Source organism: Cyprinodon variegatus, unplaced genomic scaffold, assembly GCF_000732505.1.
Source record: "Cyprinodon variegatus isolate N-32 unplaced genomic scaffold, C_variegatus-1.0 Scaffold24, whole genome shotgun sequence".
Classification (NCBI taxonomy): Eukaryota; Metazoa; Chordata; class Actinopteri; order Cyprinodontiformes; family Cyprinodontidae; genus Cyprinodon; species Cyprinodon variegatus.
Window position 1 is genome coordinate 1,231,371 of NW_015150477.1, and position 12,744 is coordinate 1,244,114.

General features: G+C 40.5%; 2 protein-coding genes across 3 annotated transcripts in view; both read right to left on the minus strand.

Moving 5' to 3' along the window:
• Positions 1 to 65: 65 nt before the first annotated feature.
• Positions 66 to 4,617, minus strand: rpl27 (ribosomal protein L27). Its single transcript, XM_015393271.1, has 5 exons — positions 4,600 to 4,617; positions 4,029 to 4,111; positions 3,035 to 3,204; positions 302 to 412; positions 66 to 154 (listed from the first exon to the last, which is right to left on the minus strand). Exons 2-5 carry the CDS (start codon positions 4,107 to 4,109, stop codon positions 106 to 108), a joined length of 411 nt encoding a protein of 136 aa, XP_015248757.1. The 5' UTR covers positions 4,110 to 4,111; positions 4,600 to 4,617; the 3' UTR covers positions 66 to 105.
• Positions 4,618 to 6,967: 2,350 nt separating this feature from the next.
• rundc1 (RUN domain containing 1) overlaps positions 6,968 to 12,744 on the minus strand; it is a 7,946-nt gene continuing 2,169 nt past the window's right edge. Inside the window, exons 2-6 of one of the 2 annotated variants that reach the window (XM_015393054.1) lie at positions 11,833 to 11,841; positions 11,583 to 11,741; positions 9,142 to 9,340; positions 8,950 to 9,045; positions 6,968 to 8,863 (exon numbers count right to left, since the gene is read on the minus strand). In XM_015393054.1, coding sequence (XP_015248540.1) covers positions 8,001 to 8,863; positions 8,950 to 9,045; positions 9,142 to 9,340; positions 11,583 to 11,741; positions 11,833 to 11,841 — 1,326 coding nt within the window. In that variant the 3' untranslated portion in view covers positions 6,968 to 8,000. The remainder of the gene's footprint in view (positions 8,864 to 8,949; positions 9,046 to 9,141; positions 9,341 to 11,582; positions 11,742 to 11,832; positions 11,842 to 12,744) is intronic. The other variant, XM_015393061.1, reaches the window with a different exon arrangement.

Genomic DNA, 12,744 nt, shown 5'->3' on the forward strand with positions numbered 1-12,744 from the left:
GCTCAAAAAGCATTTCCTTTTTCACCAGCACCGATTCTGAACCAAAAAAAAACCAAGAGTCCAAATTTTCATTTATAAACATTTATTTTCTGAAACCGAGGAAAATTAGAATCGGAGCTTCTGGAAGAACCATTTGTTCTTGCCCGTCTTGTACCTGAAAACAGAAACAAAGGAAAAAAAATAGCACAATTTTAGCAGGGTAATGGTGGATGATTACAATTAAAACACCAAAGACAAAAAATAAGCACCAACACCCTACATAGCAAAATGAGACAGAAAGAAAAAAACAGTTTGTTCTGACCTCTCCTCAAACTTGACCTTCGCCTCCCGTCTGGCCTTGCGTTTGAGAGCAGGATCCCTGAAGACGTCCTTGTTGACGACAGTTTTGTCCAGAGGAATGTCCACAGAGTATCTGAGGATGAACGAGCACAGTGGTGAAAATATGATGGGACCTTTTGGATCCTGCTAGCAGGTTTCTACACCTCAATCAGTTTAAACCCGCCAAAAAAGCAAGGAATAAAGAGACAATTAAATGCTCTTAACCAGGACACAAATCGGTGTATTAACACAATTTTGACATTTTGGGCCAGTTTCCAATGGGGAGAGTAAAGAGCAAAATGAGCAGAACAAAGCTTCAGATGTGGGGGAAAAAAAGGCAAAAAGCTGAAGCAACTACAAGTAAAGCTGATCACAAATTTACTCAGTGGCTTCGTTCTTCTAAACCAGGTTCACTGTCTTACATGTTTTAGGCATTTTTCCGCCTTCACACACCTGACCTGAATGAAAAGGTGGTTAACAAGGGGCCATGAGCGCCGGGGTTAAGAATCCCTGCTCTAGGTGTATGAATCAGAATCAGAATCGGGTTTGTGGGTGGAAGTTAGTTAAAAAGACTGTGAAATTTATGAAATATATTTTTTTTTCTCTTGCAATTGTTTTAATGACCAAGAGTCCTACCAAAGATGCACAAATCAGGCATTTAACCATCGAAAAAGGAGCCCAACTTTCTCCACAGGTCTTTTGGGCTTATTATGAATCTTTTTAAATTACATGGATATAAAATGTGCAGCAGGTTTGTGTTAGTAGGGGCTGTGGTTTCAGCAGAAAAAAAAATAAGGATTTAAGAGATTATCTCAAAGCACTCTAATGTTCTCATTTACTGTTGAGTTTTATGTAATGACAAAAAGGCTTTATGGACTAATCATTAGTTAAGCTGTATTTAATGAACTGGTAGAAAAAAATATCACCAAGAATTTTAGACAAATCTTTTATCAGAGCAGATGAAGGTTTCGATCAGTTTGATTTCTGCATCTCCAAATTATTCAAACAAGTTAAGATTTGTATCTAGATGACAAAAAAATAAAAAATAATCCTGTCCATCTTTGGCAGATTGGCTGCAATATTTGCTATCAGAGGAACCCCACAAACTATAGTTTAATACCACAAATGTCCCCTTAAAAACCCCATATTGATTAAACCCAACAAGACCCATCTAACGATGTGGATGTTTTAGATCCTGACTGCCTATTTCTTTTATTTGCTAAAAATTTGGTTAAAAAAAAAAAAAAAAAACATTCAGAAGAGAAGAAAGAAGCTTGACCTGCTTGACCATTTCTAATGAATGGCAAAGCTTCAGACCAGATGCATTGACAATCCTAATGGCTCACAATCATTATGGCCTGAAAAGAAACAAACTGCAGTTCTGTGAAGCCTGAAACTAAAAGGATAACCTGGGTTTTTTCCACACACGGGACAACCTTCGATTTGGCGGTTTGACAAGAATCAGTGAGCTGTTCCCACTGCCACTAAAAGCTGATGGTTCCTGAGTTCAAAAGGCTTTTTCAGGGGTATTACTACTGCAAGCTGATGCTTAATATAAGTTCTGTTCATCCTTCTGCACAGTGAAAGGGGAGAAACACTGATAAACACAGAGGATTCAATTCAATATCTGACATCATGATAAAAAGAAAGGCTGGCTTTCTGGGAGATACAGGCAGAGGAAAATATTTACTCTCAGAGCAAAGCCAAGTTGATGGTAGAGCTGACCCCTTTAATGGGTCACATTTAAAGATACCATCTAAATTCACCACCTTTTCCCCTGGTCCTTGCTCAAATAGCTAAATATTAGATGGTTATTGATAGACTAAATGAAGACTTGTCTTTACAACCATATTTTCGGCCCTAGAGGAGAAAAGTACATGTTTTCGTTTGCAATGATGACTTTGTATTTACTCCCCTAGATGATGTCATCAGGGGGTATGCTGCCTAGAAATACTTCCTTTGAGCAGTTTTAATAATTAAAAAGCGGAAGGATTACCGTCATGGTAACAGAAGGGAATGTAAATGAAATGTATTGGTAAATATTGTGATATTGGTTCAAACGATGATCATACCGATTCAAAATACCCAAGTTGATGTTAAAAAAAAAAAAAATGGAATCAAGGTCAAATATATAAAAGACAATGAAACTGACGTTTGCCTATAAATACTTCATATAACTTAAACCCCCGCCAGGCAGCTGGCGGCGCATGGCCCAAGAACCGCTCTGCAATGCCCACAGTGGAGCAACAAATAGATCTTGTGAGGTTTTACAAAACTGTCGAATAAATATCTCAATATATCATCTTTATGACTGTACCAAGATGCATCAGCATAAATCGTATCATGAATTGTATTGTAATACACATTTTAATCTGCAAATTCTTGCCAATCCACACCCCTAGTTAACAGATGATCCAAGGTTTATTGCAAAGACTTATATCTACCACCAATTAAGTCTGTCAATTCATTTTCTGATGCTAAACGATATAAGCAATTTTTGTGTATAAATCTCAGAAAGTGCAGCTGCAGCGTCACAATAATAATGCAGGGGAAAAAAAGAAGTTATATTTTTGCTATCAGTCATACTATCAGAATCCCCAATAATTTGGCCAAATATTTCTGTTTCTACACTAAAATCAATTTTCTGTCTCAGACAAAAATACTCAACGTTCCCAGAAGCAGAACCAGACATTATAGGTGGCTGTGTGGCGCTGACCTGGTGGGCATGAGGTGGTTGTAGTTGAAAACTTTGACGAAGGCCTTGATTTTGGATCTCTTGGCGATCTTCTTCTTGCCCATGGTGGTGGTCACCTTACGGGGGTAGCGGTCGATGCCTGCGACCAGAGCGTGGCTGTAGGGACGATCAGCGGTGCCATCATCTATGTTCTGTAAGATCAATAACAGAACGTTTCACTACAATTAGATTGGGAAACATGTTAAAACACCTAATTAAATATAATTACAAGAAAAAGCGATGATTAAAACTTCTCCAAGAAGTGCAGATCCTGAACCAAAATCTTAAATATTTAACTTGAAATATTCTAATATGCTTAATATGTCTTTATGCAGAGAGAATTCATCTGCAAACTATACATTTAATATCTGTATATTGTAAACATAAGTTTAAACTAACTTTGACTCATTATGCAGGCTCTGAATAAGACGTACACGGTCAGTAAATAGATTATAAGTCTTTAATGAAACGGATACATTTCTGCCAATTTTTAAAATCTTGACTATATAGGAGTCCCTTACCAAATGCACACAGATCAAATGGTGAAAATCTCTGCATTTAAGGAACTTAAACAGTTAAAATACTGTTCATCTTAAAGCATTTCAGGTACAGAGGCAGGAAAACAGCTAAAAATACCACATCAGCCCCAATATATTTAAAGATTTTGAAACATTTGCAGGATTCTTCATATAGCTATAAATTACCATCCAATTTAAATGTTCAGCTATTTTTCGTCAGCAAAACGGTTTGATTTCATTATTTACCTTGGGAATCATGGTTTAACTGTTTTTATCTCAATTTATATTCACATTAGTTAGTTATGATCTAATAGATTTACTGATCTATGATATGTTTACCAACATTTCACAGGAAAACTGTCAAACCAGTCTCTATAGTTTGGTTAAACTTTCAATGAATACTTTCGTTACTTTCCATTGATACCTTCCAACGTTTAATCCAAGAAAACAACTCATACCTTGACGATGACAGCTTTTCGCCCGGCGTAGCGTCCAGCCAGGACCATTACAACCTTCCCAGGCTTCATAAACTTGCCCATTGCTGGAAAAAACAAACATAATTACTCCATCTGCAAAAAACCGATGTGAACGTTTACATTACCTAGCGGTCTCTCCCCTACAGCAAGGCTAGTTAGCATTATGCTAACTGTAAGCCAACCTAGCAGTCAATTTGTGCATTTCTATGCTTACATAGACTCTCTGGGTGTTTCCCTTAAATTGAGCAACATGCTTTAAAATCAATACAAAAACCACAAAGGTGAATTCATGTTTAATAATAAACGAACAACGTTATTAACTAGTGTCCAGCATTAGCCTTCAGAGGGCTGCCATGTTGGAAAGAGCATTCGGGAGGCAAACTAACTTGAACAAAACAAATCATTTTCTTCTTTAATCAAGCGATATCTCACTAAATATCAGGTATATTTTGATAATGGAGATGATTGCCTGGGATACGGGGTAATAGAAACATTAAATTAGGGGAGATTTAAGGCGATGGATGTAGATAAAATTGAAGAAAATTTCACTCACTGATGCTGCTCTACGGCCGCCGCTAGCAGGAAAAGGAAGTCCAGAGGCCTAACGTGACCTACGTCACTTCCTAAATAATGTTACAGTACTTAGGAATCCTGCCAAAATAAGATGCAGTATACGGTAACTTAATGTATATAAACCAAAAACAGAGGCTAATACTTCAACACTTTTTACAAAACATTTAGGAAAAAAAAGGACTTTAAACAAATTCGCTTACTTGCAAATATTTGGCAAATAAAGATGATACAAAACGGAAAAAAACACATTAAAATATATCACTCATTTATGATTGCAAAGTAACGATAATAATATCAATAAGAGCCTAACAAGATCAGGAAGAAATGCATAATTTTATTTTTTTAATAAAAAATTTAAAAACATGCAAAAAAATTTGGTCGTTTTTAAACACAAACATTACTTAAAGGGTTGTAAGAGTATGTTGAAGACTATGGCAAAAACAATGGAAATCTGTGCTACTAGTTACTACGGAGGAGTAAGGATGAGTCGTACAATTAGAAATATTGGAAGGAGTTGTTGAAGCTAGTTTGAGGATAAAAGCTAAAAATCACAGAGCAGCAGTTTAAAACAAGGCAAAGAATGATTTCTGCAGATGTTAAAGTGTTAATAGAGAAGGCTAAAAAAAAGTTTCACAGCCTCACAGAGCATATCAAGAAATCCTAGTGCCAAGAGCAGAAAAGTGGTATGGATTGGGAAACCAGCATTAAAGAATGAGTCAATGAGGGGATGTTAGAGATTGAGCTGACAGATGGGATCATAGTCAGTATGGATTGTACAGAATCAGATATAAGCTCCATGGTTTACAAAGGTGACCGACAGGTTGACAGGTGATGTTTGTTTGCAGATGACATGGTGAAAGTAGAAAGTAGGAGAAACAAGGAACTGCAGCTTCATCGATGTAGTAAAGGAGGATCTTCCTTCACCTTTCATGGGATCAACAGTAAGAACTCTATTGTGGAAAGGAAGTTTCTGCTGTGATTATTCTGGATGGCCTTCAGTCTTCAGGATTTTGTTGTGTGATGAAAACGCACATTGATGAGGATTGTAAATCTGGAACTACAGCCTTCCAGAAAAGAACCATGAAAAATCCCAGGTCACACGAATGTGGCAAAGTGATGAAGTTCCATCCGTCTTCTTCCGCTCATCCGGGGTCAGGTCGCTGGGATAGCAGCTTCAGTAGGGAGGCCCAGACGTCCCTCTCCCCAGCCACTTGGGCCAGCTCCTCTGGAGGAACCCCCAAGGCGCTCCCGGCCCACATAGTCCCTCCAGCGTGTCCTGGGTCTCCTACCTGTGGGACGTGCCCGGAACACTTCACCAGGGAGACATGCTGAAGTTCTCCATCATGTGAACATTGCTGTGTCACACCTGAAGCATAAAACTAGTTTGGTTCATTTCCATGAGGAGGTCTGTACCTAAACAATTATTTCTGCAAATGATTGTGGGATTTCTCATAGCTCTAACCACCCAAGCAATGTTAAAGGAACTAAGATAAGAAGGATACAGGCTTTTTTTCCTACTTGCTGCCAGCACTATTCAGACAGCACTTACGGCAGTGTTTGCTGAGATCGAATTCATGGGCAGCATCCTCCCAGATTACATCATAACGCGGAGTCATGTGCTATTCAGATTGGAAGACTCCTCATTATGCGGCTGAGAAATCCAGCCTTCTTTTTGCCCGTTTTGAAGGACAGATCCGGTGTATCCTACGCAGCCATAGGTATCCCATGATTCATTGAGAGTCCAAGAAAACTTACTGCCCCGAGCTCAGAGGATAAAGGCAAATGGTGCTGAACAGTGTTGAATATTGTAAGTGCAGTTTAATATAATTCAAGTATTAATATTTGGAAAATTATTGGAAATTGTCATTTTAAATGGTTATTGAGTCAGATATGTACATGTAGCAGGTAATGTTTGGTTTATTAAAAGGTTCTATCTATCCCGTTGCAAATGGGTTCAATGTTGTTTAGACTCAAATTTATTTAGCACAGATTCCAATATCTATGCAGTCTGTGGACTATAAATATGATATTCGCAACAATGTTGCTGAAAATCCTTGAAAATGTAATTAGCACATAAGACAATAGTGAGAAGTTTGATATCTATTCTTTGCCTGCTTTGTGTGTCGCGGTTGCTAGGCGACAGCGCGTATGGGCAGTGAAAGCTGGAGTAGGCTGGACCTGTTTGAATCTAAAGCCAAAACTTTTCCGGACCCCTTATTTTCATGGACCTCAAACACACCACTCTTGATAGGATAGGATGGGGTGAGATGGAGGCAGGTAATAAAGTTTGGCGCCCTCTAAAGGTACAAGCATGAAGAGAAAAACTTTTAATTTAATAGATTCAGTTTATTTTACAACTGCAGGTTTACATTAAATATAGTAAAACCAAAACATTTCATATATCCTCATATATTATCTTTAACTAATTAAATATAGCATAAGTTATTTTAAATGATCCCATATGCAGCTCCAAGACTCAACTGCTACAGCACAGCAGCTACTTAAAGTGTTTGAATTGCATCTAATAAATAAACATCTAGACAAAAACAAGGAAAAAGTGAGACAGCATGTAGTAAATGTGACTGAAGAAGGTGCTCTACAACGAGAATACAACAGAAAATACATACAAAGGATTTTAGTGTCATACATGTTAATAAAATAAACAACCAATATGAGTTAAACTGAAGATTAACAGCATTTACGGTTCATACATTCAGGTCTTCACTGAGATAATCTACTGCTGATGGAAAATAAAAGAGATTCTGGAATAAAAAGGATTCCTTTAATTATGAGATTTCCTCATACCCCGGACGGTAAACTCACTTAATATGAAAAACACTCGGAGCCGAAACACAGGAACACATTCGGTGGTTCGTTTAACATGGCAGAAAGCTGCATGTTTACAACAGCGTCACGCAGAGCGGACATTTTTCCTCTGGTGCGGCCAGAGAGCTTCGATTTTGATGCCGTTTGCTACACAAATCCCTCCTGCTTTGGTAACAGCATCCGGCACAGTTTCACATCTTTTCCTTCTCTACCTTTCCATTTATGGTAGCTTTTCGTCACTCCCACCATGTTTGCTGCATAGGTTCAGGGCACTATCAGGTACAGCAGAGGAAGATGCATGCTGCTGAGCATAGGTCACATAGATCGTACAAGAAGGCTTACTAAAGGTGAGGTAATCGCTGTCGGAGATCTAAGGCATGTTCACAGTACAAGCAGCGCTGCCGTCTTAGTGGGATATGCAGATTAACACCACATCCATGCACATACTGCTCACATCACACACGTAAACAACCTTTAAAGGGTTAAAGAATACCAACAGGATCATGCTTTTGGTCCCGAACGAAAGCTGGTTAAACGCTTTAATGATGGGCCTCGTCAGAAAGCGTCTTTTATGTTCTTGAGCTGCCGTACAGCCAGGTCCACCGGCAGGTTGAACCTGAGGTGGCTGATGCGGCCCAGGATGCGTAGGGCTCCCTCGAAGCCCGTCTGGGCCATGTAGCTCCAGCACTGGTAATGGGGGTGTATCAGAGTGGTAGACTTACACAGCAGGTTGAGCCACGACACGAGGCGCTGCTCGTTCAGAGCCATGCACACCAGAGCTTTGAACTCCGTGTCCGGCCCCCTCTTGTAGCGGCCGTGCTCCTTCAGCACCGTGTGGATGGCCCACAGCAGAGATTGCTTCGGGGTCACCGGTCCTGGGCCGACGCCGACATTCAGGCTGAAGGACTGGGAGAGCTTCCGGGCTGGCGATTCCACAAAGGCTTTCCCGTTTTTGGATTCGTAAAACTTCACAAAGAGTTCCCAGGGGTGCAGGGTTTGTGGGGCGGGTGTGTAAGGCAGAAGGCAAGAGATGGGGGCCAGCACCAGGCTCATGGTCTGCGAAGGGGAAAACAGGCCGTGAGCCAACAGGTCCTTCAGAGCCAGCGACAGCTCCTTCCTCACGGCGGTTGTCAGCTCGTCTCGGGCCCCTAACGTGGACGTGCTGCTGTAACTGACTACATGTTCCACTGAGGGATGTCGGCGCGAGCCCAGCACTCGCACCTTCTCCACGGCGGCCTCCAGACGCTGGAGCAAAGGGCCGTAGTCCCGCCCCGGCGAGTCCTGGGGCCACATATTCTGAGGGACGTGTCCGGCGGAGCAGCCGAACTGACTGGCAGCGAAGATCTGCAGCACAGCGAGAGCCTTCTGGATGAGCTGCAGGCCGCTTTCCCGCATCCTCTGCGCCTGGACCGGATCCACTGCAGGAGGGGGGGGAGCAGTTCACACAGGATGAGGAGGATGTTCCAGTTTAAAAGAGTCCGACGTCTTTAAAAAACCGTCTTACCTTTCTTTTTCATTCCCGCAGCTCCGGCGTTGGCTGCTCCAGGTTTCGGCTGTTGACTCCGCCCACCATCCGGCAAAAGAGGGTTTCCCACTTCATCTTTAGGAGGAGAAGACAAAAATCTGAATAAAAGGCGTAAATGCAGTAAAGAAAAGGCTGCTAATTATCTCAGCGACCCGTCGCCATCCTGCATACCCTGGATGAAGTTGATGAACATCTCCAGGTCTCTGATCTGAGTCTTGAGCTGCTCAACCAGCTGCTCTTTGACTCTGGCCGGGTTCACGATCTGAGCGATGGCGGCGTCCACGCGTTGTCTCAGCTCCTCTGGGGACAGGTTCCCGATGTCCTCGTTCAGATTCACATCCAACTTTTTTATCAACTCGTCAATGATGACCTGAAAACAGAAACAGGGTGAAGATAAAACGTCTTCTCTGGGATTTTAAGGCTTCTTAAAGCGTACAGAGTAGAAACTCGTCGAAAAACTTGTGGGAATTTTCATCAACTTTACTTCCAAATTCCAGTCATCAAAATAAATAAACCAGAATCTCTTTATCATTGCTAAAATAATCCTCCATAAATATTTTTGGTAATTTAAGATTTTGATTTTATTCTATCAAAAAATAATAATACATCAAATTAACTGTTAATTATCAAACTCCAAGCTGAAAAACTCCTGGAATGTTAGTTTGTTTTTGTTTTTTTTCTGACATTAGCCTAACTGATCCCTATATACATGCCGCCAATTTTTCCTCCATAAATACTTAAACATGAAATAACAATTTATTACCAAAACAAATATAACATGGATCACAAATGTATAGAGCTTTGATGTGTAACTATCCTATGCATCTTAAGGCATGGCTGCTAAGAATGGCGATGAATCGGCGAATGTTTGCACAGATCGATACTGATGCGGAGAAAAAATAAACCGCTATCGACCAGATATATCAACTAGGGGTGTAAATAATAATCATTTTGTATCGATGCATCGACACGTCCGCATAAGTATCGATTCATGTTTTTTTTCCTCCGGTCTATATTTATCCATTTGCTCCTGGACGTAGTTCTCCATCCCGTGCTGCGGTGGCGCTAAACCTATTTTGCCCTCCTACCTCGCTTCCTGGTTATACTCTTACAGCAGTGTGTTGCAGTGAGCTTGACACAGACATTTTTTAAATTATGCTCAGTATTGAAGCGTGGTCTGTGCTACACACTGTGGGTCTAGATACGATTGAGGCGATGAGGAAGTGGGGGGCGAGTTTAGTCCGACGACGGAGGGACATGAGGGCCAAAAAGAGCGGAGATCCAGGTGGAAAAAGGGTCCCAGCATTCTCACCTCGCTCTTCTAGCGGGTCAAACTTCACGAGTTGTTTTCCGCAATTTCGGTCATAAAAACAAAACAAGCCTGCCTCCTGTCTGCGGCACTGTTTGCGGTCAGCTACAATTTGGGAGAGGTGCAGCGGAGCGTCTGGAGCCGAGGTATTGAATTTCACTCATTGCACTGATTTTGTGCAGTATTTTTTTTATGCAAGGGCTTGCAGAATCTATAACGCAGGGGTATTATTATTTTTCAGTGAATGAGGTTTTAATAGGAATAGGTGGAGTACAACTTTTCTACTTCTGTTATTATCTGTAGTTTCTCAAAAAGAAAATGCATAATGATATTACAGCTTTGATTGATTTATTTCAAATTTGAAACATTGTCTAGCCTGTAAGGTGTTAAAAAAAAAAAAAGAAGAACCAATTAATCGAATCAAATCGTATCTTGGTGTATTCTTGAGTATAGAAAATAATCGACTCGTTGGGTCAGGAAACCGATACTGAATCGAATCGCCATGATGGGTGAGATTTACACCCCTAATATCAACCGACCCATGCAGCGGTGTGTCTTTGATATTAAATTGAAAATAAGGTCTGAGAGAATGGGTCCAGAGTTGGAATCATTGAGCTGTCATTATTTAATGAGCTGTTAGTTAGATCAATCAGCAGGATACTAAAAAAAACAACCAGATCAGGTTGTAAAAGTTAAAATTTATTTTTTATTTTTATTAAGATCTGAGAGATATTTCTCCAGACTGCTAAAGACTATAAGTTAGAACACCCAGCTGATGCAAAGCGACTCCTGCTGAACCAGCTGAGTTCAGGTCCAGTAGAACCCAGATATCTGTGAGGGAACCCAGGACACTGCGTCTCCAAAGGAGCTGCCAGTCGCTCAACACTTCCTGATCCTTAAGTTGATTCTAAACAAACTCGCTGCTGATTCCCGTCAAATAACCGAGCCCTCAAATCAGGGATTTCCAGAAGCGGTCAAACCTGGTCTTCCTTATGTACATCGCTGAGTTATGCAAACAAGGAAGTGCCTTTTGGTTCTGGGAAGAGCAAACAAGCTCATATTTGTCTAATTATAACTTCAGTGCCCAGTGGATACGTCCTTGGTAGGAGAGCCTAGAGTAAATGTTTTAAATGTTTTCATAAAAAACGAAAGACAAGCATGTTTGGCGTGACAGGGCGGCTGTTTAAAAGAGGAATCAACTATAATTTACTGAAATTACAAGTCATTCGCCTGGATAAAACGATAAACTACAGGATTTTTACCAAAGCACTAACATGTGATGTGACTGTTTGCATTTCCACACCTTCTGTCTCTCCATGACGACAGACTGCGGCAGCGAGTCGTAGCTGCCCTCCTGATAGGCGAAACGTTCCAGGTCATCCAACTGCGTCTTCAGCTGGAAAATGAGATCCTTTTGTTTTTCCCTCTGAGCCTCCAAACGTTCTCTCTTCTCCCTCTCGCTCTGACAGGAGACACACAAACACACAGACATGGAAAGTGAGAGGCAGACACATCTCAGGAGATGGTTTTTGGCACAAAGGGCGTCCACTCACCAGATCTTCCTGCAAATGAAGCATGTGGCAAAAGAAACAAGAGGTTTTTAGATTAAAAAAAAACAGTGAGCTGAAAGTTCTCATCAGGAAAAGCAACAGGAATAAAGCAGCATTATCTGTTTTTTAAGTATCTGCAGCAGGCATTTACACTGAATCAAAGGGCAGCATTTTTCCCAACGGGGCTCAGAAAACTCCAGAAACAAACAGATTAATTCAACACATATATCAGATTAAAATAAAACAGATCACAGAACATAAAGCGTGTCACTTAATCTGCATATGTCTGCTGAGCTGCAACCGTTAAATTTGCAATCACTTCCAGGATGGATTACATTTTGTGTCAGGATCTGCAAGTTGGGTTTTGATTTGGCTTGTGATTGTGTCCTAATCATGACAGACATCTTTCCTTCAGAGAAGCTTTAACGTTTCCTGCTTGTCGAGTTGAACTCACTTTTACTTTCTTTTGGGATTGAGACACTGGGAAATTCTTCTCTCTAAGTTATGTAGATGCAATCATTAGTTTCTCGACTTTGCAATACACCTCCGCGCTGTCATTGTTGTTTCCCCGCTTCCTCCTCTCTCCACTTTCTATCTCCATAATTCAAGAAACTGGCTTTATTGTTTATTTTCCTAAAATTTATCTCATTACTTCAGAAAAATCCTATGTTGTCCTTTATTTCTATAAGATTGTATCTCATTAATTCAGAAAAATGTACCACTTTCTTTCTTTTTTCGGGTGAATGCAATATACTTCTCTAGTGCTTCTACACTGCAAAAAATAGAAATCTCAATAAGTTATTTTTTCTTAAAATAAGTGTGTTTTTCCTTGATTTGAGGAGGTACCGGTAAGTAAGACACTTTGCCAATGGAACAAGACAATTTCCTTTTAAAATAAGAAAAAACTATTTTATC